General features: G+C 40.5%; 1 protein-coding gene across 5 annotated transcripts in view; it reads right to left on the bottom strand.

Moving 5' to 3' along the window:
• Positions 1-26,920, bottom strand: part of LOC140468888 (protein unc-13 homolog C-like) — a 587,121-nt gene that overhangs the window by 18,944 nt on the left and 541,257 nt on the right. For all 5 annotated transcript variants that reach the window (XM_072564959.1, XM_072564956.1, XM_072564955.1 and 2 more), the window contains 3 exons: positions 26,409-26,465; positions 25,465-25,545; positions 15,621-15,768 (listed from right to left, as the gene is read on the bottom strand). In XM_072564959.1, the coding sequence (XP_072421060.1) occupies positions 15,621-15,768; positions 25,465-25,545; positions 26,409-26,465 (286 nt within the window). The remainder of the gene's footprint in view (positions 1-15,620; positions 15,769-25,464; positions 25,546-26,408; positions 26,466-26,920) is intronic.

The raw sequence follows: 26,920 nt of genomic DNA, 5'->3' as shown, positions 1-26,920 counted from the left end.
AGAAATGTTTTATCATTATAATGTAACGCAGCAAAGTAGTTACTCTAAAAATAGCTTATTTGTCTTCCGGTAATAAATTGGTTCTGATTTTCCAGTCAAAATAATGGTGAGGTTAATCGCTCTCATTGTGATTAATCAGGAAATGCATGGTTAAATTCAAATATCCAAAATCCATTGCCCAAATCTTGCTGCTCTGCCTCACGACAGACATGCATCAAATGGCATGAAAGTGCTACAGTATTGTGCAATAAATACAAACTAAAGTTGTCACACAACCCTTTTCAATGATTTGTTAAATATTGCTTCCTTTCAGTCAACTAGTTTGACACTGAATATTAATAATTACAGTTATGGAGTCTCACTCATTCAAAGCATTAATGCTGTTATTCCGGTTTAAATAATTAATTCAATCATTGTAGATTTCAAATTAAAATTAAAGAAAAATGATTTTTCATTCTTTCTTTGTCCGTCCTTCCTCTCTCTCCCTGTTTCAGTGTCTGATTTGGCATTTAATTCACCCCATTCTAATGTACACTTGTTCTCCGTTCTTGGGTTGTTGATTTTACAATGTTTCAGTCTCACTCATTTGAGAGTGACAGCGTCTCCCTGTCCTGGTCAATCAGGTCCCAGATCCCAGTCTCTCTCACTGCGTCACGATTAGCTCATGCTTTCTGTAGGCAATATGCTTCTGAAGAAAGGTCACTGGACCTGAAACGTCAACTCTGATTTCTCTCCACAGATGCTGCCAGACCTGTTGAGATTTTCCAGCAATTTCTGTTTTTGTTCCATTTACTTAGCTTTCTATCACAGAGTTAGACACACAGAGTTGTACAGCACAGGAACAGACCCTTCAGTCTAACTTGTCCAAGCTGACCAGATATCCTAAATTAATCTACTCCCATTTTCCGGCACTTCGCCCATATCCCTCTAAACCCTTCCCAGTCATATACCCATCCAGATGCCTTTTAAACAGCCTCCATCACTTCCTTTGGCAGCTCATTCCATCCACGGATTACCCTCTGCTTGAAAAGGTTGCCCCTTAGGTCCCTTTTAAATCTTTTCCCTCTCACCCTAAACCTATGCCCTCTAGTCCTGGACTCCCCTAACCAGAGGAACAGACCTTGTCTATTTACCCTTTCCTTGCCCTCATGATTTTATTAACTTCGATAAGGTCACCAGTCAGCCTTCGACACTCCAGGGAAAATAGGCCCCAGACTTTTTAGCCTCTCTCTATAGCTCAAACCCTCCAAACCTGGGAACATTCTTGTAAATATATTCTCAACCCTTTCAAGATTCACAACATCTTTCCTATAACAGGGAGATTTATCTACTGCTGTCCGGAGTCCTGCCCAATCCAAACCGAATACTACTTGCTCACTTGCATTATCTTCAGACTGTCATACCCCTCCTGACCCTCTTATCCTCCTCTGCCAGCTCTCAAACTGGATGTCACTAGGTTTTCCTGCTGCTATGAAAAGTGGCCAACATCAGGTTTCAGCTTGGCATCATTCAAATTCCTCTGGAGAAGAAAGTCTGACCTACTTTCAGGGTTCTTGGGGTGGGGGAAGGGGGGGGACCTTGTCCAAGAGAAAGCTATTGCATCGAGTTATTTGGGTTAGAGCAAACTCCTGGACTGACTTTAAGGAAAGAAGTGGAGAGAAGTAAGGATGGAATTTCCGAGACTTGCCCTGTAGCCCCTATTATCTGCATCCACAAATTTGCCTGGCTCTCTTTTCAAATTGCTTCTTGTGCTTCAGGGAATTGCCTTGCATTGTTGCGATGGGAAGAGTTCACACTGTAATATACAAAATGCGTGTGATAGCCTGAATTGAGTTGTAAAGGATTTTTCTTTCTATCCATCATCATGGATCATCATGTTACCCCAACAGTACATTCATATTACACAGTCGCAGTAGAAGCTCAGATTCTTCTAATTTTCCTAGACAAGCTTTTACTACAACACTTTGTTCACAATCTTCACCAGTGGCAATTTCCTCAAAGTTCAATACCTCTCTTCTGTGAATTTATGAATATCCTGTAATAGATACATTATCACTTTTGTGATTCATCCCCTTTAACCTTTCCACAAAAAGCACTCAGAAATGATTTCCACCAGACTATTATCAAATGCATTTACAGTCATCTTGCTCTTTAAATCTCAAAGTTCAGCTACTTACTCTCAAGATCAATAAATTACTCATTACATTTTACAACTTGACTTCATTATTTATGATCAGTTTGAATAACTATCCTTGGAAACAGTCAACATGTGGAACTTTATTAATGAGTGGTTACTTCATTAAAATTAATACAATTTCTGTGTGCACTAATTTATAATTTTACAAGAGCCCATCTATTTCCATTATAAATCTGTCACTGTGTTAAGCAATGAGGCAATTTCATGAGTGGTACGTGCAAGTACCCATGGTTGTAGCAACACAATAGAGAGTGTACATTACACTCCAGGACCTTGGTGCCAAGTAAATGAAACATAAATTCATGGTAAGTGTGTGAGTTGACCAATACACAGGTTATTGCAAAGGAACCACTGCGTGCACACTACTATATTCCTGGGAAGTTATCTTAATTCTTCTAACATTGTTGATTATTCCCTTACCCATGTGCTTAAGAATGGCATGAATTACTGTTATTGAACATACCTTCCACTCACCTTTCAAGTTTCACATCTATACACACAAGGAGGAGGACAGCTGCCTTATAATTCTTCATTTCACTGCCATACCATGTAGTCTCCACCCATGCTCTAACTGATTACCTTAGTTGCTTTGTGTGTGAACTGTTAGTTCACGAACAATTCTTGCATTATTAGCTGATACAATTCTAAGATAAATGAATTCCTTCATAGTATTCAATTAGTTTTCATAAATATAGATCATTGGTGCCACACATGGTTCGTCAGGAACTGGTTAATAGTTTGACTCAGTCTTCATCAATCCGTAGGCACTAAAGGAGCTGCAAAGATATTCATTAAAGCTGAAGAATGTACTGGCAAATTACTGCAGATACTGGAATCTGTCCTGAAAACAATAAATGCTGGAGCTCGCAGCAGGTCAGGCAGCATCAATAGAGAGAGAGCAAGCTTTGAGGTAAGATGACTCTTCAAAAGAGCTCTGATGAAGAATCACCTAGACTTGAAACAGTAGCCTGCTGGCTCAGACCATGCTGCCTGACTTGTCATGATCCCATGTTTTCAGTGAGGAACGTATTAACTGTGTGTATTCACCAATAGTATTTTGAGATCTTGTTTGATACACACAATCCCAATAAAATTTTCACAAATTCAGATATGAATATCACTAGTTTTATAAGCCAGTATGTTGACGTAGACGAGTGCAAACAGAACAAGGTTCAGTCCCTCCTTCACACTATTTGATAAAGGGAAAGATTCAGACAGAATGTCCCTTCAGACAGTGCCACACATTTCATCACCAAGCCAAGGAGACCAAACCTTAACAGGCAACTAGATTGCCTCATAAATTTCCAAAGTCCAATGTTAAAAGCTTTGATTGAGTCAACAGATACCATAGTATGGATCTGGATTTTGCTACTACCATTTCACCTAAATTTGGAGAGGAACAAACATCTATGATTCCTTCACAAGCCCTGAATCCCCATTGGATTCACGAAACCTGTTAACTGCTATATTCAGGGACAGATGATCAAGGAGATTTCAATTCAGAATGTGGGTTGCTGTAGGTATGAGATATCTAGACTTGCAAATACTCTGATCCTAGATTAGAGTGGTGCTGGAAAAGCACAGCAGGTCAGGCAGCATCCGAGGAGCAGGAAAATCAACATTTCAGGCAAAAGCCCTTTATCAGGAATCATTCCTGATGAAGGGCTTTGGCCCGAAACGTCGATTTTCCTGCTCCTCAGATGCTGCCTGACCTGCTGTGCTTTTTTAGCACCACTCTGATCTAGACTCTGGTTTCCAGCATCTGCGGTCCTTGTTTTTACCTAATACTCTGATCCACAGAGTCAAAGAGAAGAAGTGGCACATACAGAGATCAGTGAACCACCTACAAATTAAACTTCAAAGCCAGTAACATATCATGGCCACCAAGTACAATGTAGTCAATGAAGAACGAGCAAAGATCAAGGCATCCATCTCAGTCACTTCCATGCCATGGAAAATATCCCTATTCTATGATCCAACTCAACAGTAAGTTGAAGCTATCCGCCCAGAGACTGAGAAATATGTGGCTTATGGCTTAACAATATTATAACCACTCCTTTAAGTTACCCAACTGAAGGACATGACTTTAAACCCTGGCACTTTTCTGGCTAGTGATAGATGAAAGTTCCCTATTTTGATGTGTGTCGAATGTTCCATCCACATATAAATCAGGCAGTGACAGCAGCTGTCTAACGTGCATGGATCAAAGACAGACCATTTAAACCAGGGCTAACAGCAAATGCCAAATAAGTGCTAACTATTTGTCCTGGAACTCAGAAGAAGTAAGAGAAAATATTTTTAGCATTTGTTTTATGATTTGTTCGACCTGATACTGTTGGTCACTGAGCTGTTACAACTTTCTGTGAGGGGAAAGTGAGGACTGCAGATGCTGGAGATCAGAGCTTAAAATGTGTTGCTGGACAAGCGCAGCAGGTCAGGCAGCATCCAAGGAGCTGGAGAATCGATGTTTCGGGCTCCTTGGATGCTGCCTGACCTGCTGCGCTTGTCCAACAACTTTCTGTGAACAAGCTTCAAGACCACATTTGGAGGTAGTCAGTTTCAGTCATTTAGAATGCTACAAGGGAGAACATGCAGCTCTATAGGCAGATATTCACAGGGTGGTCGAAGGGCAATCTGCAGAGGACACTTCATTTATCACACTGTGGGTTCAGATGTCATTCGCTCGGGGAACACAACATCAATATCCTTTCGGGATATTGATGTTACTGTGACATTTTTTGTAGCCCAAATATGATTGTGCTCTGACTGCACTGGGGGACCTTCCCCTTGAATTGCTGTTGTCCTTATGATGATGACACTTTTCCAACAGCATTAGGTTGACAAACATCAAGACATCAAGCTTTGTGCCCCTTTAAAACAATTACAAGGCAAAGTCAGCACAGTCCTACCAGTCCGACTGTAGGTCTGCTCTCTCATTAGACAGAGAGAGAGAGATGACTGGTGATGGCTTAATTAGAGGGTCACTACAGCTCAGGCGAGGGAAGAGATTGAGAGGGTATCCTTCAGGGATTGAATCCATGCTACAGGTGTCACTCTGCATCGCAAATCAGCCGTCCAGCTGATCAACTCCCAAATGATGAGGAATAAAATGATAACAGGTATTTAAGTTGGGAGCAGCTATTATGTAGTCGTGACACAAAGAGCATGACAGGCTTCAAGATGGTTGACTGTTTCTTGCAGCCTGTAACTGTCACAGGGTTAGTAATGTTTCCTGAGGGTTTAGGTGTACGCTGGATCAGGAAGTAATGCTGTTCCTGTTGGAATGAAAAATTCCCCATGTTGAGAGTGGTGTCATCTAGATTTTTCTAAATTTTCTAACGGTGTGAGTGGGTTTGCTGAGTTTTGAAGTAGGTGGTTTAAACTGGGCTCTTCAGACTGCGACTCTGGAGCTGCCTGTGGCTTATTAACAATTAATAGACAGTTCACACCTTTGATTGATTAAACTCGTTTTGATAGCAATTAAATGACTTGCTCCATTTCTTTTTCAAATGTTTTTATCATTGTGGATGTGAGGAAGCATTGTTCAATTAATAACATCATTGTAAAATTCTTCAAAATATTTTTTAAATGGTCCACTGCTTATGAATTATATTGGCATTTGCAGAACAGTACTGTGGCTCTTAAGGTATTGCATTTTTAAACAGCTTTTTGCAAAAAAAAAGGTGCTTTTTGTTATTAAAGTTACTGATCCCTGGTTTAATGTGACACAGAGCTCAAACGTGGTCTGCACTGAGGTGAAAGTTCATTTGTTTGTTTTATGGGAAATATCTTGAGGCCTTCAGCCAAGCAGCTGATACCTGCAAATTTCCCAGAGAGCAGAGATATATAACTGGCTCCATGTAGGGTAACATGTCCCACTCTGGATGCTACACTTTGACAAAGGATCTGAAAGCACTGGAGAGGGATTCACTAGAATGATAATTACAGGATTTATGAGAGAATCTCTGTTGTTCTCAGAGCAGGGAAAGTGAAGACATTTGAAGTGGTGCTGAAAATCATGAATAAAAGTAAATAACGGCAAGTTATTTCCAATAACTGAAGGACTGATAACCAGAAGCCACAGATATAAAGTGACGGGCAAGCAAATTAGAGATGGCATAGGAAAACCAGTTTTAAGCAATGAGTGGTTAGGATTTGGAACGCACGACCTGATAGTGGGGTAGTAACTGATTCATTGACAGTTTTCAAATGGAAATAGGATGAATACAAGGAGATAAACATTGAAGAGATCAGGGGAGTGAGACTAACTGGATTGCTCTTCAGAAAAGCTCAACCCAATCGACTGAGTGGATAGCCTGTTTCTGCCCTATATTAATCTATGATTCTTTTCGATGTGATCCTTATTATTTGACTTGTCCAATTCCTGACATCTTATTCGTCACACCCTTCTAAATCTAGTGGACACTGTTTTATTGTGCATTCCTGTTTTAATCCATAGGCTCTATGTTCTGATTTCCTCATAACAACCGTAAGATTGCAGAAACTTGCTTATAAAGTGAACCATTTGGGTTGGCATGGCATCCATAATTGCTGACTGATGCATTCGGAACACCTTTTAGCATTTTAACTGTATTAAGAGGGTTTGCAAGTGTGTTTAGATTGATGTATCAGCTGTAAGTTGATTCCAATTCACAAGGAAGTGCACTGAGTGCATTTGTGTGTTTATGAGACCACAATAAAACCAGGCCAAAAAAAGCCTAAACTTCTCATTTGTTTCACTATCAGCTTTTTGAGGAATTTGTTCATGCATTACACATACGCACATTGGAAGGTGTAATCCCAAATAGAGAGGGACTGAGCAAGGAGGTGAGATTAGAGAAGCTTGAGGTATACAGTCTGCAAAGCAGAATGCTTTGGTAAATCTCAGAAAGGTTTCAAAGTTTACTGAATAATAAATTCAAAGCAAACCCTGATAACCTTTTCAGGAGCATCAGAGGGCCTCAAGGATTGAAATAATCTTCCAGACAAGATTACATAATTAAAATCATAGGTGAGGCACAATGCTCAGATTCAAAAAAATTGGGGTTGAGGTGGTTGAGATTCAAAAACAAAGCTATTTGTTGCCCTTGACTGTTCTTGTGTTTTTGTTCTGTTTGGTTGTAACAAATAGAAAACACAATTCATTTCACTGAAGTGTACTTTTCAATTTTATAAATCCTCTGGGGATCGCAAGAGTTGGCAAAGATGAGCTGAGACTTGAGTTTACAATAAATCTCATCTATTTTGCAGTGACAGGTCAATGTGATGCCCAGGGTTGCCATGTACTTCTCAGCTTTAGTCATTCTGAGAAGACCATGGTGAGCAGTACCATTTCATTGTTCACGACAACGGTGAATGACTAAAACTTCGCTTTGATTAGCACAATCATGTGATCACTCTAAACACAGAACAACCTAAAAAATACCTCAAACGGGTTACAACTGAGCTGTTGCAGTTACTGGATTAACTTGGCAAAAAGTCATTTACAAAAGTGTATTCCTTTGGAGGCCAATATTATTTATCAAAAGAACGTATGCTTTTACGTTTATCACAAAATATAATTAGTGCTGAGGATGCTGAGAATCAATTACAATGATAAAATTTGCATTTTAAAAATGTTTTTCTCATTAAATAATGTGCCTCCTGTTTTTAAATTCAGGATGGGAGCTTCGCTGTCGAGATCTGCATTTTCTGCCCATCTCTGATTGGCTGTCAGACATTGCAGCTGAGTCACCTTGAACCTCTGTAGCCCAGAAGCTGTAGGTGCACTGATAAGGAAGGGGCTCCAGCACAGTAATCTTGTGACAATAAAGGGACACAATACAGTTCCAAGCCATGATCGTGACTGGCTTGAAGGAGGACCTCCACACAGTGACATTCACGTACACCTATTGCCTTTCTTCATATAGTTGTAGAAGTTGCATATCTTAGAAGGTATTGGAAAAGGAAGCGTGGGGAGGTACTGGAGGATTTGAGCTATAGAGAGAGGCTAAATAGGCTGGGACTTTTTTCCCTGGAGCATCGGAGGCTGAGAGGTAACCTTATAGAGGTTTATAAAATCATGAGGGGCATGGATAGGATAAATGGACAAAGTCTTTTCCCTGGGGTGGGGGGAATCCAGAACTAGAGGGTATAGGCTTAGGGTGAGAATGGGATAGATATAAAAGAGAACTAAGGGGCAACCTTTTCATGCAGAGGGTGGTACGTGTATGGAATGAGCTGCCAGAGGAAGTGGGGTGGCTGGTACAATTGCAACATTTAAAAGGCATTTGGATGGGTATATGAATAGGAAGGATTTGGAGGGATATGGGCCAGGTGCTGGCAGGTGGGACTAGATTGAGTTGGAATATCTGGTCGGCATGGACAAGTTGCACCGAAGGGTCTGATTCCATGCTGTACATCTCTATGGCTATGTACAGAACAACCTTGGTTATCCAAACATCAATTATCCGAATTTTGGATTATCCAAACAAGATTTCAAGGTCCCGTAAAAATGTTATCTGTTATCTGAATAATCAGTTATCCGAACAAAATACTCCAGCCCATCTTGTTCAGATTATCGAGGTTGTTCTGTACACGGTAAACAGTGTGACCATTGAGACAGTGAAGGGTTATGCTAGTGGAAGGGGTACTAATTGAAATGACTTGGTCCTAGGTTGAGTCAAGTTCCCTCAAAGGCTGTCATTCTCACCATAACTCTTGAGTTGAGCTATTTTATCTCTGTCTGGACTGAGGTTGTAATGGGGTCTGGTACTGGGATGACCTCGGAGTACCCAGACTGATTACAGGTGAGTAGGTTATTACTGTATAAGTGCTGCTTGATAGCACTGCCAATGACATCATCCATCATTTTGCTGAAGATTAAGAGTAGACTGGTGGAGTGTGAATTGAATTGGTTGGATTTGTCCTACCTTTTGTGGATAGGACATATCGAGTCAACTTTCACTTTACTGGGTCAATGTTGTAAGCTTACAGGAAGAGCTTAGCTAAGAATGTGACCAGATCTGCTGCACAAGTTATCAGGTGTTCAGTGTTAATAGGCATATAGCGAGGGCATTGCTAGAGCCCAATGCAATATGCAGTGCCTGCAGCATTTTCTTAATATCACGTAAGGTGAACTGCACTGGCAGAAGATTGGCATTTCTGATGCTGAAGACCTCAAGAGGAGGCCAAAACAGATTATCCACTTTGCAGTGTTGGCTGAAGATGGTTGCAAATTATTCAGACTTAGTCCTGCACTAACATACTAGACCCCAATTTGTGGAAGTGAACGTTTATCCAATTTGTACCTTCTGTTGGTTCCTGTACTATGATTCCAGTATTAAAATGACTCCATTTTGGAGAGTGCATGTTTACTAATTCTCACAGCTTTACCAAATCTGAGGTGCTTTATGAAATGTTCAGATTAGGATTAATAGTACAGTTACTCTATGGATTTGTCTGAGCACCTTTTATCCACACTCGGTTTGTTTCTCATTTTAGCGATTTACAATTAAATTCAGCAGGTCGGGCAGCATCTGTGGTGAGAAAGCAGAGTCAATATTTCGAGTCTAGTGACCCTTCTTTGGTTCTGAAAAAGGGTCACAGGATTGAAATAGTAACTCTGATTTCCCTCCACAGATGTTGCCAGCAATTTTTATTTTTGTTTCTGACTTCCAGCCTTTCCTGCTCTTTGTGTTTTATCATTATTAAATTGCTTTGATCCAGGTTTAAAATTGCTATTAAAAATAATAAGAGTGCAAGCATTTGTTAAAATAAAACATGATTTACATTCCAGTTAGTCTAACAGTTTAAAATCTATTTTCTTATATGTGTTGATCTTCTGACGCACTCCCACCCAAGACCATGCTCCATTTGCTCAACTTTGTCACACAGTTGCCAGGGACTCTTCACTATGCTTCAAATTCCTGGGAAAAATCAGTATGTTATAAAGAAAGTTACTGCAAATTTGCATCAAATTCATATGAGCTGAATCAATTGATAAACATTTAAATGGTTTCATTCACACCAGTTAGTGTGAATTTCTGGTGGGGAAGCTGGTGACCATTAAACTCCATTTGGAATGCCTCAAATGGAAAACAAACTCCATCCACACTTCTTGTTGCCGTGGTAAGACTGCCAACATCATCAAATACCCCTCTCACCCCAGTAATAGAAGGGCTTATGCCGGAAACGTTGATTCTCCTGCTCCTCAGGTATTGTCTGACTTGCTGAGCTTTTCCAGCCCTACAGATTTCGCTTCCAACCTCCTCCTTCAGGCAGAAGATACTGAAGCTCGAACACGTGTACCAACAGGTTCAAGAACAGCTTCTTCCCAGCCATTATTAGACTGCTGAATGGACCTCTCTAATTTCAACCTAATGTTGACATGCTTTTGTGCACCTCCTGTGCAGTTGTAACTTTGTATGCCTCACTCACCCAATGATCTGTATGTCCTTGTATGCTACGTACTGCAGTACTGTACTGCTTGCAAAGCAAAACTTTTCACTGTACTTCAGTACATATGACAACAAATCAAACCTAACAAAATTCTTCATGTCTGAAAAGTGACCAAACAACATGCAGACTGTCCATAAAACCCTCTGCTCGAGAGGTAATCAGGTCTGTCACGTCAGCCATTCTTTCTCTCATAAGAACATAAGAGATAGGAGCAAGAGAAGGCCAGTCATATCTTCAATCTCACTCCACCATTCAATGGGATCACGGCTGATCTACTCAAACATCATTTTCCTGCACTGTCCCCACATTCTTCAGTCTCTGAACATGCAGAAATCTATCAATCACGATTGTATGTCCAAATCCTGCTGGGATACAGACGTCGAGAGATTCACCAGCCTCTGAATGACGGGAATCCACCTTAATTTAGTCCTAACTGATCTGTCCTTTATTCTGAGACTCAGTCTCCTGGTTCCAAACCCCTCTAGTCAGGGGAAACATCCTTCCTGCACATACATTGCCGATCAGAATTCAAGAGCTTTGTATATTTGAGTGAGAGTCTCTGTCATTCTTTTAAGCTCCAGAAAATTTGGCCCAGTCTATTTAATCTTTCCTCAGCCCAGGAATCGGTTTGGGGAACCGACTTTGCAACTCCTTCTGTGGAATGTATGTCTCAAGTTATTTGTTCTTTTCTGGCAATTAGTACTTTATGATTTTGTCATAATCTACCAAACATTTCACAGGATATTTAACAATATATTAAACTTATAATAATTGATTAATTTTCTTTTGAGATCCAAGTACTATGGATTCCCCTGCCTCCCCTTAAATATGTAAATGTTAATAACTATGTAACTACTTCAGAAAGACATTAAAACAAACTCTATAAAAGGGCCTGTATGAAGGATTTTCATGTTGCAATGTATCTTCAGCACTTAAAGAAAACAATCTTTAGATTCCTCTCAGAATGACATAATGATATGTGCTAAATCACACATTAAAATGTCAGGTATTTAATGGTAAGATCATAATTTTAATAAAATCAAGCATACAGTCAGAAATTCTATAGAAGCTAAAATATGAAACAAATTCAACAAAAAAAGACTCTTTTTCTGGTCATGCGTAATCATTTTCTACATTTTGTTATCAAAAATGAAATATATAAAATCCAGAAGGCAAGTAAGAATGGGTTACTGGATGTCTGTAATAGCAAAATGAGTTGATTTATGCCCTGTATTGCCTTTCACTTTCATAATGAATGGACTGGGGACACAAAACACATGCAATTACAACTCAGGTCAATTTCTAAGTTGCAAATATTGTGCTTTAAAACATGGACCATGGCATCATCTTGCGGGGGCTAAATTTACTACAATGTAAAAACAGCAAGGCTACAGAAAGATTTATGATATGAAGTAACAGGATAATTGCACAGGACTTGCCTATAAATTCATGTAAAGCAGAACTTTGAGAGAGCTGAGGCAGGCCCCGAAGTAGCCCAATATTCCGACAAATACATTTTACGGCAAAGAGAATTAAAACGTGATGTAGAGACAATGTGAGATGTCTTTATTTATCTATTGTTCAAACCTCCCCACAGCCTGACCTTGTACAGGCATTGAAAATGTCAAGAGGTAGCTTTGGAAACCTTTTGCTGCTTAATGTGTTATCTTCAGACAATGACACTGTGTTGGGCTGTGTCTCATCTTGAAACGATTCAGCTATTCATTGCAGGAGGCAAATTCCTTGTGGGCCAATCTCTTTGCCAGGGTGACTCCCCTTTCATAAAAAAATTACAGTGCAGTACTTCGGCCCTCCATGTTGCGCTGACCTGTGAAACCAATCTGAAGCCCATCTAGTCTACACTATTCCATTATCATCCATATGTTTATCCAATGACCATTTAAATGCCCTTAGAGTTGGCAAGTCTACCACTGTTGCAGGCAGGACGTTCCATGCCCTGACTGCTCTCTGAGTAAAGAACCTACTTCTGACACCTGTCCTGTATCTATCGCACCTCAATTTAAAGCTATGTCCCCTCATGTTAGCCATCACCATCTGAGGAAATGCAGGATAGGACCACAGTTTGGAAAGTTCTTTGCTTCAGCCACCCTGGCCAAGCATCCTTGGTGTTGGGGTAGGTGGCTGTTCTCATCCTCTCCCTTGCTGGAGGGAATGCCTGCTCATTGAACTGTTCCACCACGCCTGCCTTGGGCTTCACGAAAGTTGATCAACTCAATGGTAGAATCTTCCACCCCGTAATGATGTTGGGTTTTAATTTTGGTACCATAGTTTTCCACTCAACGAATCAACTTCCCTTTGTCTCCAATTGACTTTCTCGCAGGTTTAACTGGACTTGCAGAGACTGCACTCTGGTATCACCTAATGCAGCTCCAGTTAGTCAAAGCAGATATATGACGGGTGTGCACAAACGCAGCTAATCTCCAGTAGTCAGTCCGGCAATTTTGGCTTATCCAGGGCATTGGTCTATTAAATTTTCTGTTCGCCAGCTGGGAATGGCTGCTTAATGCACCATAAACAGAGGTTTGGCTGACCTGAATTTGAATCATCACAATTCCACCCTATCAATCGATTAGTAATTCCCACATTTGCAACGCAATTTAATGCATTTGCTTGCTCAAGTAGTGCAGATGGGCAATACCTTACAATTACCTTTGAATCAAAAATGTAAGTACAAATTAAAGCTCAGTAGTGACACTGTACTGACTATCTTGGAGGTGAAACTCAGAAACGGACTCACTGGCATAGATAGAAAGGAATAGTGCAATTGGTTATCATGAGTGCTCACATTGCCTCTCTCCCAAAGTTGCTTTCACTGCCCCCCCACCCCCCCCCCCCCCAAGGTTACATATCACCTCAAAAACAAGTGCACTTCCACGTGATTGCCATAGACTGACTTTTAGGAGCTGTACATATTTCATCAATGTATTCCCAAAATATTAAACCCACTTTCACCCATTCAGAGGCTGGGACAGCCTGGGAGCTTAGAGGGAGGTCAGATTGCTGGGCTTTTAGGTAAAAATCCCTCCATTTTTAATGGGTTTTCAGGACAGGAATCAGACTTCAAGATGATGCCCACTATTAGAAAAAAGGTGAGGATTTTCAAAGATCCACTAGCTCAGAGCTCAGCAACGTGCTACCTTGCAACTTATGATACCGAACCTTCAAACTCACAAACCCATGGGGGGCTGGGGTGGTGGGGGGGGGGGGGGGGGTGGGTGGGTTGAGATACACACTTCAGGGAGCCCAAGTACTGAGAGCAGGCCAGGGTTCGGAGTTGGATGTGGGTGCATTGACCCCCTTCCGGAAGGCTTTTCTTCAGGGTTCGCAGTGTGTTTTGTGTCCAACAAACCAGTCCCACCTCCCACACTTCTGCAGTAGAGCGGTAGAGATGAAACTGGCAGAGAAAGACTCAATGCAATAAATCCTCTTAGTTCCACCTTCCTTAATGCAAGTTGGCGTGCCAGCAAAACATAAAGTGGAAAGTCAAGCAAAAAATGTTAGCTCTTTACTGAAGTCAGCAATGAAGCACAGCAGCAGGAGTTCTGTGATCAATGTATCTCATTGTTCAGCGTGACTATTTCGTAAAGCTGTGCTTTGATACTGCGAAGGACACCACAAACTGTATAGTATGCAGCACATGTGAACTGATTTGTCTTATGGTAAGAAATATCTGAAAATAATACTTGTTCCTGTTTATTTGTGGAAATTGATTCTTCAAGTAATAGCGAAGGCAGTGTTTGGTATGCTTTCCTTTATTGGTCAGAGTATTGAGTACAGGAATCAGGAGGTCATGTTGCGGCTGTACAGGACATTGGTTAGGCCACTGTTGGAATATTGCGTGCAATCCTGGTCTGCTTCCTATCGGAAAGATGTTGTAAAACTTCAAAGGGTTCAGAAAAGATTTACAAAGATGTTGCCAGGGTTGGAGGATTTGAGCTACATGGACAGGCTGGGGCTGTTTTCCCTGGAGTGTCGGAGGCTGAGGGGTGACCTTACCTAGGTTTACAAAATTATGAGGGGCATGGATAGGGTAAATAGGCAAAGTCTTTTCCCTGGCATCAGGGAGTCCAGAACTAGAGGGCATAGGTTTAGGGTGAGAGGGGAAAGGTATAAAAGAGACCTAAGGGGCAACTTTTTCACACAGAGGGTGGTACGTGTATGGAATGAGCTGCCAGAGGAAGTGGTGGAGGCTGGTACAATTGCAACATTTAAGAGGCATTTGGATGGGTATATGAATAGGAAGGGTTTGGAGGGATATGGGCCGGGTGCTGGCAGGTTGGACTAGATTGGGTTGGGATATCTGGTCAGCATGGACGGGTTGGACCGAAGGATCTGTTTCTATGCTGCACATCTTTATGACTCTATAACTTGTGTCAACGCTGTCTCATTGGGACGACTTCCAGTCTTCAATCAGAGGCATGTGACTTCAAGATCTCCTTCACAGGCATGAACACAACCATTAAATCAGACACTCCAGTGCATTACCGAGGGAGTGCTGCACTATTGGACAACACCATCTTCTGAACGAGATATTAAATCAAGTCCTGTTTGCTGTCTCAGGTTGACATGAAGAGTGGTGCTATTTCAAAGAAGCATAAGGGGAATTAACCCCAGAGTCCTCATTTCTATTTATGCCTCCAGCAACAGCATAAAAATAAATTATCTGGCCATTATCCCACTGTTGTTTGTGGGAGCTTCCTGTGCATACTTTGGCAACTGTGCCTCTTATTTTACAACAGTGACGATACTGCAAAAAAAATTGTTTAATTGCCTGCAAAGATCATTGAGATGTCCTGCAGACATGAAAAGGTACTATAAATGTAAGGTCACAACAAATATAGACAGAAGTATACTAAAGTACAAAACAACATTGAAAGCTGGATAAAACATGCCACGAAATGGCTTTTTATGCTTGCATATTACTGATGCAATATAATTGGATATTTATTATGATGGTCCTTACCTTGTGAAGACTGGGTGCTGATAAATTTTTTAATCAGAGCGTCAGTAGTTTGAGTGTAGAGACTAAGTGCATATTTCAAGGACTGCATGTCTGGACTCTTTTCTAGGAATGTCTTCTTGAGGCCATTTCCTCCAGCATGGAAATATTGCTAAAGGATGGGGAAATGCATCAAGTAAAGAAATTTAACAATGCGAACATGGCAGAAAAATCACATCAATGAGACCAATTTTTATAAAGTCACTATCAAATCTGCTGAGGGACAAATTCACACAAACACGTACTTATACTCTACAGCCCAATCAGATTATTAGTCTAGAGATCATTTTTATAACTTGGAAATTAAGTACATTGGGCCATGACAATTAAAGTTATTTTCACATGTGCCGCCCATAGTGGAATCCAAAATCTGTGAATGGGATAATTTTACTTATTCTTGTATTGACTGAATGCAGCAAATATCAGAAACTGGTTAACTGGGTGTATGAGGGAGTCTATTTAAATTAATGCACCAAATATTTAGGGGTAGCTGTCATACAGCACTCCTGGTCACACAATTGTTTGTATTTGCTACATTTAGATTCAGTGTTGCTCTTAAACAGAAAACAAGGAAAATGTATCCAATCATAGACAGGTTTGTACTTTACTATAGATTACTTTTTAAATGCAATTACAAGAAAAACAAGCAACAAGACTACAACATAGTTCTTTCCTTTTACAAACTTTATTTTATTATAACTCATGAATTCATTCCCTATGGCGTTCTTGCAGCTGTGATATTCTGTATTGTTACCACCATATTCAAGGTTAAGAGATTTGTATGAAATGGGCATTGCTGGTTAGGACAGCATTTATTGTCTGCCCTTAAATGCCCTTGAAGGTGAGGGTGAGCTTCCTTTTTGAACCACTGCAGTCTGTGTATTGTAGATAAAGGCACAAACAATAAATCCTCCTTTACAATAATTTACAAAGAAACCTCGCAAGTTGACCAGAATCGCTATAAAATAACTCATTAAACCTGCACTCCCACTTGGTGAGATCATGATTCATCTGATTGTGGCCTCAACTCCTCCTTTCTGCATAGTATATCCCCCCTTCCCAACCTCCCATAAATGCTTGATCAAAACTCTCTTTAATTCATCCTTGAATATATTTAAGGCCCTAACGTTCACTACTCCCTGTGGAAGAGAACTCTAAAAGAGTAATGATCCTCTGAAAGACGCAAGTCTCACTCCTCTCAATCTTCAATGGCAGACCCTAACTGTCTTTTGAAACTATATCTGCTAGCCCTAGTTTCTCCTGTGAGGGGACTATTCCCCCAGCATCTCTCTTATTGACCCTCCTCAGAATCTTACATGTTTCAATAAGATCACCTTTCATTCTTCCAAATCCCCAATCAATGAAGGTCCAACCTTTCTCCCAAGATATTGCCTTTCTCCCAGAAATTAGCCTGTTGAACACTGAACGTCTTCCAATGCAAGGATACCCCTCCTTAATTAAGGCCAAAACTGCATGCAGTACTCGAGGTTCAGTCCCACCATTGCCATGTACAGTTGTGACATACCCCAGTCCCCTTGAAATGAAAGCCAATTTTCCATCTGCTTGTTGCTAACTTTTCATGATTTGTGGATGAGGACTCCCAGAATCCCCTATGCAGCAGCATTCATAATCTTTCTCCAGTTATATGTTTTTCTCCTACTACTACAGCATTTGTGTACTATAGGCAACAGTATGTCTGCTCGATTCTGATGAAGTTGGGGCCCATTTGTGCTGGGGTCAATCATTCTCTAGAAACTATAGAAACTAGACTGGAACACCTATCAACTCATTTCTTTCAGACAGTTAGAACTGGCTTAGGGTCCATCCAGCAGCCAGTTCAAGTGAAAGGTCAGGGATGCCTGGTTAGATGCAGCTTTACACATTTCTCAAATATACTGTAGTCAGATTCATCAAACTACAGGTAAGTAACTAGATGACAGTCAAATCTGAAATTCAACTCTGCCCATAATATGTTTTCAAACAGGCTAAAATAAACTTTTTTGTAACTTGTTCTCCAAGCTGAACTTGTCTACTAACTAGCTGAAATTGTGCAGTTAATGACAACAGACCTGCTAATGAGCACAACTGAAATTCAGAATAACAGTGATGAATTGACCCAAAGTGTGATCTTGCTCAGTGAACTGGAAAAGTGCCGTTGTCAGCTGTTTTGGTCACTTTGTGAGGAAACAAATTTAAAGTAAAAGTCGAAGAAAGTCGAATGTGACAGCCAAATGATCAAATTACGAACTCAGACGCTCATTCTGGTAGGTCAGAACAGATCCATCAACCTTGCAAAATGTGTTTTTTATTTGGCTACCTACCAGAGCTTAACTCAATTAACTTCATCCAAACTTAAATAAAATTGAAGAATCAGTTAAACAAAATAATAGATTTGTAACGGAAAAATAATTGCTGGTAAAATTCAGCAGGTCTGGCAGCAGCTGTGGAGAGAAATCGGAGATAACATTTCGGGTTGAGTGACCCTTCCTCAGAACCCAAAACGTTAACTGATTTCTCTCCACAGATGCTGCTCGACCTGCTGAGGTTTTCCAGCAACTTCTGGTTTTGTTACTGATTTACAGCATCCGCAGTTCCTAGAGTCATAGAGATGTACAGCACAGAAACAGACCCTTGGGTCCAACTCGTCCATGCCGCCCAGATATTCTAACCTAATCTATTCCCATTTGCCAGCACTTGGCCCATAACTCCTTAAACCTTTCCTATTCATATACCAATCCAGGTGCCTTTTAAATGCTGTAATTGTATCAGTTCTTTTGGTTTTTATTAAGTAGCTCGGAGAATGTGGGTATACAGTATATGCTGAAGATGGGGTGGGGGAGGGGTAAACGATAGGTGGAGACGGAGCCCAAAGAGAGAGGAAAATAGTTGGGCAGACAAATGAATGGGTAAAGGTCAGCCTGAGGGAATCAGTAGCTGTTGATGGGGGACCATTAGTGACTGACAATGGGATGGTTGCAATAGCGAGCTATGTGATGACAAGGCCTGGCGGTTAGGACGTGGGAGGAGGTGCTTAGGCCCAAACATTATTGGATTTGATATTGAGTGCAGAGGCTACAAGGTCCTCAAGTGGGAATGAGATGTTACTCTTCCAGCTTGTGCTGAGCTTCACTGGAGCACTACAGCAAGCCTGAGACAGCCCAAGTTCCAAAGAAGCTCAGTGCACATTAACTCTGCTTTCTCTCCATTGACGCTGCCATGGCTGCTGAGTTTTCTTTTTGGCAATTGCTCCTCACGTTTCTGATTTACAGCATCTGCAGTTCTTCAATTTTTTTAAAAATAGATTTGGAATATTGGGTGGAATTATAAAGGAGAAAGTGAGGACTGCAGGTTCTGGAGATCAGAGTCGAAGAGTGTGGCACTGGAAGAGCACAGCAGGTCAGGCAGCATCTGAGGAGCAGGAGAATCGACGCTTCAGGCATAAAGCCCTTCACCTGAAACGTCGATTCTCTTGCTCCTCGGATGCGACCTGACCTGCTGCGCTTTTCCAGCACCACACTTTTCGACTGGAATGATAAAAGCCCACGCTGTTTGTCCCCTCTGCTTTTGTGCTGGGACTCACGGCTCATGTAATTCAACTTCAGCTTCAACTTCAACTTCAAAGGGTATGGGAGACGCAGGCAATCCGATGGCAGGGGCAAGCTCACTGGTAGATTGTCACCATCCTGTGTCAATGCAGAAGTTAAAAGTATAAAAGAATCTCCTGGACAGACAAAAAGGCTCTTCACCAAGGCAACAACTCTACTGGCCACCCCCATTCTATTAGTGCGCCATTCCATCTCTATCAGAACCCTTCAAACCCTCCCCCTCAAACCTCTATCCCCTTAATTTTAAAGTAAAAGACAGGAGGGAAGTTGAGGTAAACCTTTTTCACCCAGATGCTGGTGGGGAATCTGGAAATGCATTGCCTGGGAAGATGGTTGAAGTGGGTAATCTCACAACTTTTAAAAATACTTGAATGAGCACTTGAAGTGTCATAACATTCAAGACAATGGACCTTGTGTGGGAAAGTGGGATGACTGCAGTTAGTGGCATATGATTGATGCTATAGCCTTGATGCATTTAATGCTGTAGACTTGATGGGTCGACGAACCTCTACTGTACTGAATGATACAATGATTCTATGATTAAATCTATTCAACTAAATTATATTTTAACTGTTCCAAGGTTTTGTCCCATTCTACCTCTGAAATCACATCGTGTTCTGTTTGTAGCCCTGAACACTCAATTCATCCGCTTCTGTGTCTCCTTCCATCCGTCCCTTCATCCATAATACATGATTATCCTTAAGCAACCTGCACCCTTTGATCTGACTCTCTCTACCTGGATCCCTCTGCCCTTATCTCCATCTCCTGATCAAACTTTGAAACTTTACTCAAAATACATCTAAGCTTTATTACCCTTCTCATTATGCTACAGTGGCACGTTCATAGAGACTCACAGGAAGGAAACAGATCCTTTGGACCAACCAGTCCAGGTCGAACATAATCCCAAACTAAACTAGTTCCACCCTACCTGTTCCTGACCCATATCCCTCCAAACCTCTCCTATTTGTATACTTATGCAAGTGTCTTTTAAATGTAACTGTGCCCACATCCACCACACTCTCAGGAAGTTAATTTCACATGCTAACCACCCTCTCTGCAAAACAATTGCCTCTCATGTCCTTTTTAATTATCTCTCCTCTCACCTTAAAAAAAAGCTGCATAGTATTTAAATCCCCATTTTAGGGAAAAGCTACCTACCATTAACCCTATCGATACCTCGTGTGCTTTTATAAACTTCCACAAGGTCACCTCTCAACCTCCTACACTCCAGTGCAAAAAAATCCCAGCCTACCCAGCCTTTCATTCTAACTCAAACCTTGCACACTTGGCAACATCCTGGTAAATCTCCTCTGAACCCTTGAAAGCTCTCTCTCTGGGCTTCAGCTCCATCTATCCTTTACTCCTCCCCCTTGTCCCCACTCCACCTTCAGCAATATATACTAACCTTTTCCCAGTTACAATCAGTTTTGAAGTTAACTCTCTTTTCTCTCCACAGATCCTACCAGACCAGCTGAGTTTTACCAGCAATTTCTTTTGTGTTACAAATCTATTAATTCATTTTTCAGATTTATTTAAGTTTGGAAAAAGTTTAGTTAATTAAGTTAGGTTCCGGTAGATAGCCAGTCATGAAAGCACCTGAGATATTTCTCTACATTTAAGTTGCTACATAAATGTAAGATGTTGTTGCCCATTCCATAATGTGTCCGGAAATAATCTTTTCTCATTACCCAGTAGCTACCCATTACCCAACTTACATTAACTTGCCATAAGTAAAACATATCAAACATACACTGGAACTTGCTTCTCAATGTGGCATCATACAAATGGAGTTTATGTCCCCACATTTGTGTGCTGTATTGGCAACTATAACTATCATCATGTCTCGCAACTATACTTTATCTAGGTGTTCTCTGATCACATACCAGTAGGAAAATCCTGCTATAGGTTTATGAATAGAATGTTCTCACTGGGATTATAAAACTGTGCTCCTATTCACACTTTTACTTGATGCTGATCTTTTTAGCATGTCCAGTGGTTGTCATAAATCCCTCTCCTCCTTGTCCTACAACCTGTAAAGCAACGTGCTAACTCAAACACATAAATTCTAATAAAACAACACGGATCAGAGTTTAATTTAGAGCAATGGCAAGGACCTACGGGAAACAGCCCTTTTTATTTAACCAGGCATTTAATTATGGTGGCATCAAGTTCCTTGCACTGCTTTACACAAGAGAATACAACCCTTTGATTTTCCACACCTCAGCTGTGCTTTACTTACAGAACATTTCTGTTAAGATGTGACCTGAAACAATGTCATACTAACAGGAAGAACTCTGACAGATTTTGGTACAATAAGTAATCCCTGAAGATATTTCTTTGAGGTTGTTGTTTTTGGCAGCAGCTTCAATAAAACTGTGTGGCATTGTTTAGGCGTCAGACCGGGTCCCGATGATCACTCACGCGTGTTTTCTTAGGTCAACTACAAGTAGTTCTTTTGTAATGTGACAGTTGCGTTCTTGTGCAACCCCGCATTATAGAAAAATTGCGTTTTAGAACCAGTGATTGAAGTGTTGGTGATGTAATCGTGTTTACAGCCAACACACGTTTTAAGAGTTTGCGCTTTAGGAATGGTGTCCCCAATTTGTTTATTGTGTTGCAGCAAAATTGCATTAACGAAACATGTGTTATCGCAGAACGATCAGTAATTGAAATACATTTGCAACTGAAGAGAGGGAAAAATGTGATGGATTTTACGCTGGAATTAAAAAGGGGGCGGGTCAAATGGAACAAAAGGGGAGGCCAGGGTTTGTAAAGAGTTTGATTAAATAGCAAAGATGGCAAGGAACAAAAGGCAAAAGGAATGATAACTGTGGTCATAAAGAAACAAAGCACTAATGCAGACTCAGTGGGAATAGCAGAACAATGGTTCTGAAAGCAAAAATATGAGAACAAGATGCAGACTGGCATTCTGGGGGGGGTAAATAAATCCAGACAGAGAGGACAGAGCATGGTCTGAAGTTGTTAAACTCAATGTGGCGCCCAGAAGGTTGTGAAGTGTCTTACTTGAAAGTGAAGGGCTTTTTGACAGTTATCTACACAAGTATTACACACACTGATAAGGGAGAACTGAAATCCCAGAGGGGAAAAAAAAAGTGTTACTGGACCAATGAATGATCAGTGTACCATGGGAATGGAGACCAGTAGATGCTACTGATCCTGAAACCAGCAGCACTGGTCATGGCAGCAGTAACATGGCTCCTGAACAGGGATGCCTCTGTTCACCTCCGCTGTTGCCTGTAATCGGTGTGTTTGTTGAAAAGGAATGGGTATGTGTTTTGTTAATCCCTGAATATGTGAAAAATTTAATCAATCAGTATCAAGCCTGCTATAGCTTTAAATAAAGAGGATTATTTATTCATGTAGTCAACTCCAAAAAGTGAATGTTGCATCTCTGACTGAGTCTACATTTAATTTTGGAGAAAAACAATCTTGGAACAATAAATGATTTCTGAATATGGCATCAATTTCTTGCTAAATGAGTGATTTTATTCTGGTACAGTATGAAGGAGGCTGGTTGAGCACTATTTTTCACTATCATACTCTTAGAAGCATCAGAGCACTCTTCCAATGTTTATAATTTCTGTGATTCAATGGTCAAATTAAGAAAAATGTGATCGTTTTCCACAGAAACATCAATAGATCCATCCAGACATGGGCATATCTCCTCATCTTTATTTCCAAAGGAAAATCCAATTTCCAAGGTAATCCCACTTCCTAGCCTTTCCCAAATTGACTCAAGAGCAGGCAGTGTGGACAAAAGTAAACCTGCCCGATGTGACAAGTGGGTTTCCTCTGGGTGCTCCGGTTTCCTTCCACAGTCCAAAAGACATGCAGGTCAGGTGAATTGGCCATGCTAAATTGCCCATAGTGTTAGGTAAAGGGTAAGTGTAGGGGTATGGGTGGGTTACGCTTCAGCGGGTCGGTGTGGACTTGTTGGGCTGAAGGGCCTGTTTCCACACTGTAATGTAATCTAATAGTCACAAAAATTGCTGAGTGTTCACCTTTCATTAATGCTACTCTACAAAATTAATTGACAATGAACTCCATTAACTGCTGCATTTAAAATAATTTCACATCCATCAAGTGGATGAAGATTTAATGCTTCATGAAGAACTATCGCAAACATCAACTTGAGTGAACTCCTTGGATCGCACACTAAGCTGGATGCTTCTGGTGATCTACTGTCAAAACTAACAGGAAGTAGCTAATCCCACACGTTTTAATGGATATTGAGAACGGGTGGATTATCGGACTCAAAACGACAGTCTAAAACGTACAGTTCAGGAGAGGAATTATAACACGGACCATGCAGACAACGACAGATGAAGTCAATTTTTCATGGGCTGAGACACTGAGTTCCATAAAGCAGGAGGACATTGAAGCTAACAGGCTCTGTGATGAGGCAGGACCAAGTGCAGTACGTTCTGCCTTGTAAATATGTTAGTGGAAATTGAGGAAGCTGCTTGCTGTTTTAATCATGATCCCTGCTTTACTCAGGCCCCTTCCTTCATCTCTTATTCTGGATTATTGATGACTGGTGCCAGCTTCTACTCCCACATGCTGGGGAGATTCACTGACATAGGGCTGAATCTTACTTTTCGATTAAGTGTGAGTCATGTCGAGTTGGATGGATTGATTCCCTTGATGAGGCTGAATGTGACGACTCTCATCCTATCTTATTAAACTCGCTGCATTAACTGGCAGCCCACTCCCTATGGGAGGCCTGCTTGATTACGTTGCATTTCTGGAACAACCTGATATCGGGAATTATTCTGCATGCCTGGTGCAGGCTCCATCTTTAAAAGACCATTGTGTACCTGGGCTGGCACTGCCAGTCCAGAGCTGTCCTGCTTGCTTGCTGACATTGGCTCACACTTGGCAGACAGGGGGACATTGGCAGCCCTCTGAGTGGGCAAGGATATGGTGTGCCTCCTGGACAGGGTGGTGCCAAGGTGGCATTTCCTCTTCCCCAGAGGACCAGCAGTGAAGGCTGTGACATCAGAGGTTACCACTCAGGTCAGACATCTTGAGGAATGCACAGCAATGTAGGAAGAAACACAATGTCCCTTTCCCCAATTGTTTCATTGTCATCATTAGACCCTTAATTCCAGACTTTTATTGAATTCAAATCTCACCATCTTCTGCCTGGGATTTGAACCTGCATCGAAGTAAATTACCTGGGTCTCTGAAATAACAGTCCAGAATATTACCACTCGGCCATCACCTCTCCAAATTATGCAGATGGTTTGAATCCACAACAAATTTACTTTCTTACCAGTAAGCAAAAATAACTAAATCCTGTGAGTGGCAGTCTGAGAGGTGGATTTCTTTATCTTTTAATGTTCCTAATTAAACTCAGGATGTCTGCCACAAGATAATCATTATAGCAAGCGACCTGAAGCCAAGGGAAGTCAATATCTGATATTTTCAGCATGCCATTGCTTCCAATTTTTCCATTTACTGACATCAACAGTTTAACGTGGCCCAGTCTAAAGGTGAATTTGACCTAAGGAAGGGTAACATCTCATGGGAATAAAGTAGTTTAATAATATTATACATTTTACATGATTTAACACAGGAATTAAATAAACGATAAATGGTATCACTTGGTCAAAAACAATTTCATTTCTAGGATGCAAGTCGAGTTCTAATAATTTGAGGACATAATAGAGATAGGATTTTTCCAAAACTAGCACAAACAGAATTTTTAAAAAAATGCTGTCAGGCTGTATGTTGACAACATTAGTTCAATCATAACAGAAGTAACTGTATTGTAATAAATGGTATTTGGCTTCTTAGTGAAATAACGACTCAATGAACACTGCCCTCTGTCCTGGGTACTGGCCATTTATAACTGAACTGAAGAATCCTACAGGGATAATACTAGGCTTTGCTTTGCAGTAATGTGAAACGATGATGGAAAGGAAAGTTGGTCAGGACACAAAATGAGCAGTAAATTCACTATCAACCATCCAGCACCACAATCCAAGACCGTTCCACCTATTGACAGCTTGTGGAATGTCAGTGTGTGATGAGTTTCATTTGGAGACTGAAGATTAATCCATTGCCAGTGAGAAAAATACTCTGTCTTTCTTTTTCCAAACCTTTATGTGCTGTCATAATTAAATGGGGAAACATCGATGCAGCTGTGTCCACTCAGAATCCAGAAAATATAAAATTACCTTTATTGTAGCCAACACTACTTCCATGATAGCACACTGACGTGGACTGAGACTTTTGACCTCTTCTCGAATCACATGATCCTATTTGAAAAGGATATTAACAAAAACATGTTCAGTTTACTGAAATGAATGAACATTTCAAAGTAACCTAACAGAGAAATTACTCAATGAGATCAGTTTGCCAGAAGCCCAAATCATACCAATGAATTACTGGGTACTGTTAAAGGATCTATGGCATTAGATAACCTTTACAGTAACAAGTAGGGTTTCTGGACTGAAAAATGCAGCACTTTAGATTCAGGATACAGATTTGTCTTGTAGGAACATTTTTAATAAAAGATGATGTATTATATATTTGTTAAATTAACGCAGTATCTTGCATACATTCACACAGGTTGTTATAGCAACTGTATTTGATAAAGAATGGAGCTATTTAATATGTGTCAAACTGAAGTAATATGTAGTAACTCCAGTGTGACAGGATGGACACAAAGCAAAAAGTTGAAATTTCCTGTCTATTACTAGCAAAAGTTCTGCTCATCCATCAATTAAAAATAAATAGAAAGAGCTCTGATTTCCTAACTGTTTTGGTTGGATCTTGGGGGAATGTATCCTTGCATCATTAAAAAAAAGCAGTAGTTTTTATTTTCAATGAAGAATTTAGTTTTTGTAATACACGAGGGAATATTATTTGACAAGAGCTTGGGAATTATCATTCACAAAAGTGTAATGCCCATTTTTTAAAAATTATGCAGATGAGCATAATTCAAGCTAAGAATCCTTCAAATTGCATGAGCATTGACAACACTGTGTATAGTATGGATTCATTTAAAGAATTCAATTGTTCGTGCATGAGATATGGGTGAAAGGTATAGATTTCTATAAGGAAAGTTGGAATGAAATATAAACATTCTATACCATGCCAAGTACATTTATATTGATACCTTTAGCTTTGATAACTGGCCCAAATCCTTAGCTGCACTGAAGATCATCTGTGCTCCCTGGATGAACAGGACAAAGAGAACATGATATCAAGTCAAAACAGTTGGCATGAATGTAGAAAATATCCTTTGAGCAACTACTTAGTTAAAAAGATTTAAAGGATCTGTAAAAGTGACCTTTTATGTTTAAACTGTGGTCAAGATTTTATGTGAATAAAATGCAAAAATAATTGACACTGACTAAACTGATGTTAGGCTTGCAACATTTCTTGCTTGCAGATCATCAATATGACAAAGTCCAAGAAAAAAAAGTCATTGCAGCAGGTTGATCATAATTATGTGCTACTCCAAATCAGTATGTTATACAGCAATGAGGTAACAATTGCTAAATGCTGATATTTATGCACTGGGGAGGCTGACAGGGCTAAAGCAAGACTCTTCAATATAATTGAGTTGTTCGCTAGGCCTGTTTAGAGGGTGATAAAGAGCCAACCATATTGCCATGGGTCTGGGGG

The sequence above is a fragment of the Chiloscyllium punctatum genome, chromosome 48 (genome assembly GCF_047496795.1).
Source record: "Chiloscyllium punctatum isolate Juve2018m chromosome 48, sChiPun1.3, whole genome shotgun sequence".
NCBI classification, from domain to species: Eukaryota; Metazoa; Chordata; class Chondrichthyes; order Orectolobiformes; family Hemiscylliidae; genus Chiloscyllium; species Chiloscyllium punctatum.
This window is presented reverse-complemented; position numbering and strand designations above follow the sequence as displayed.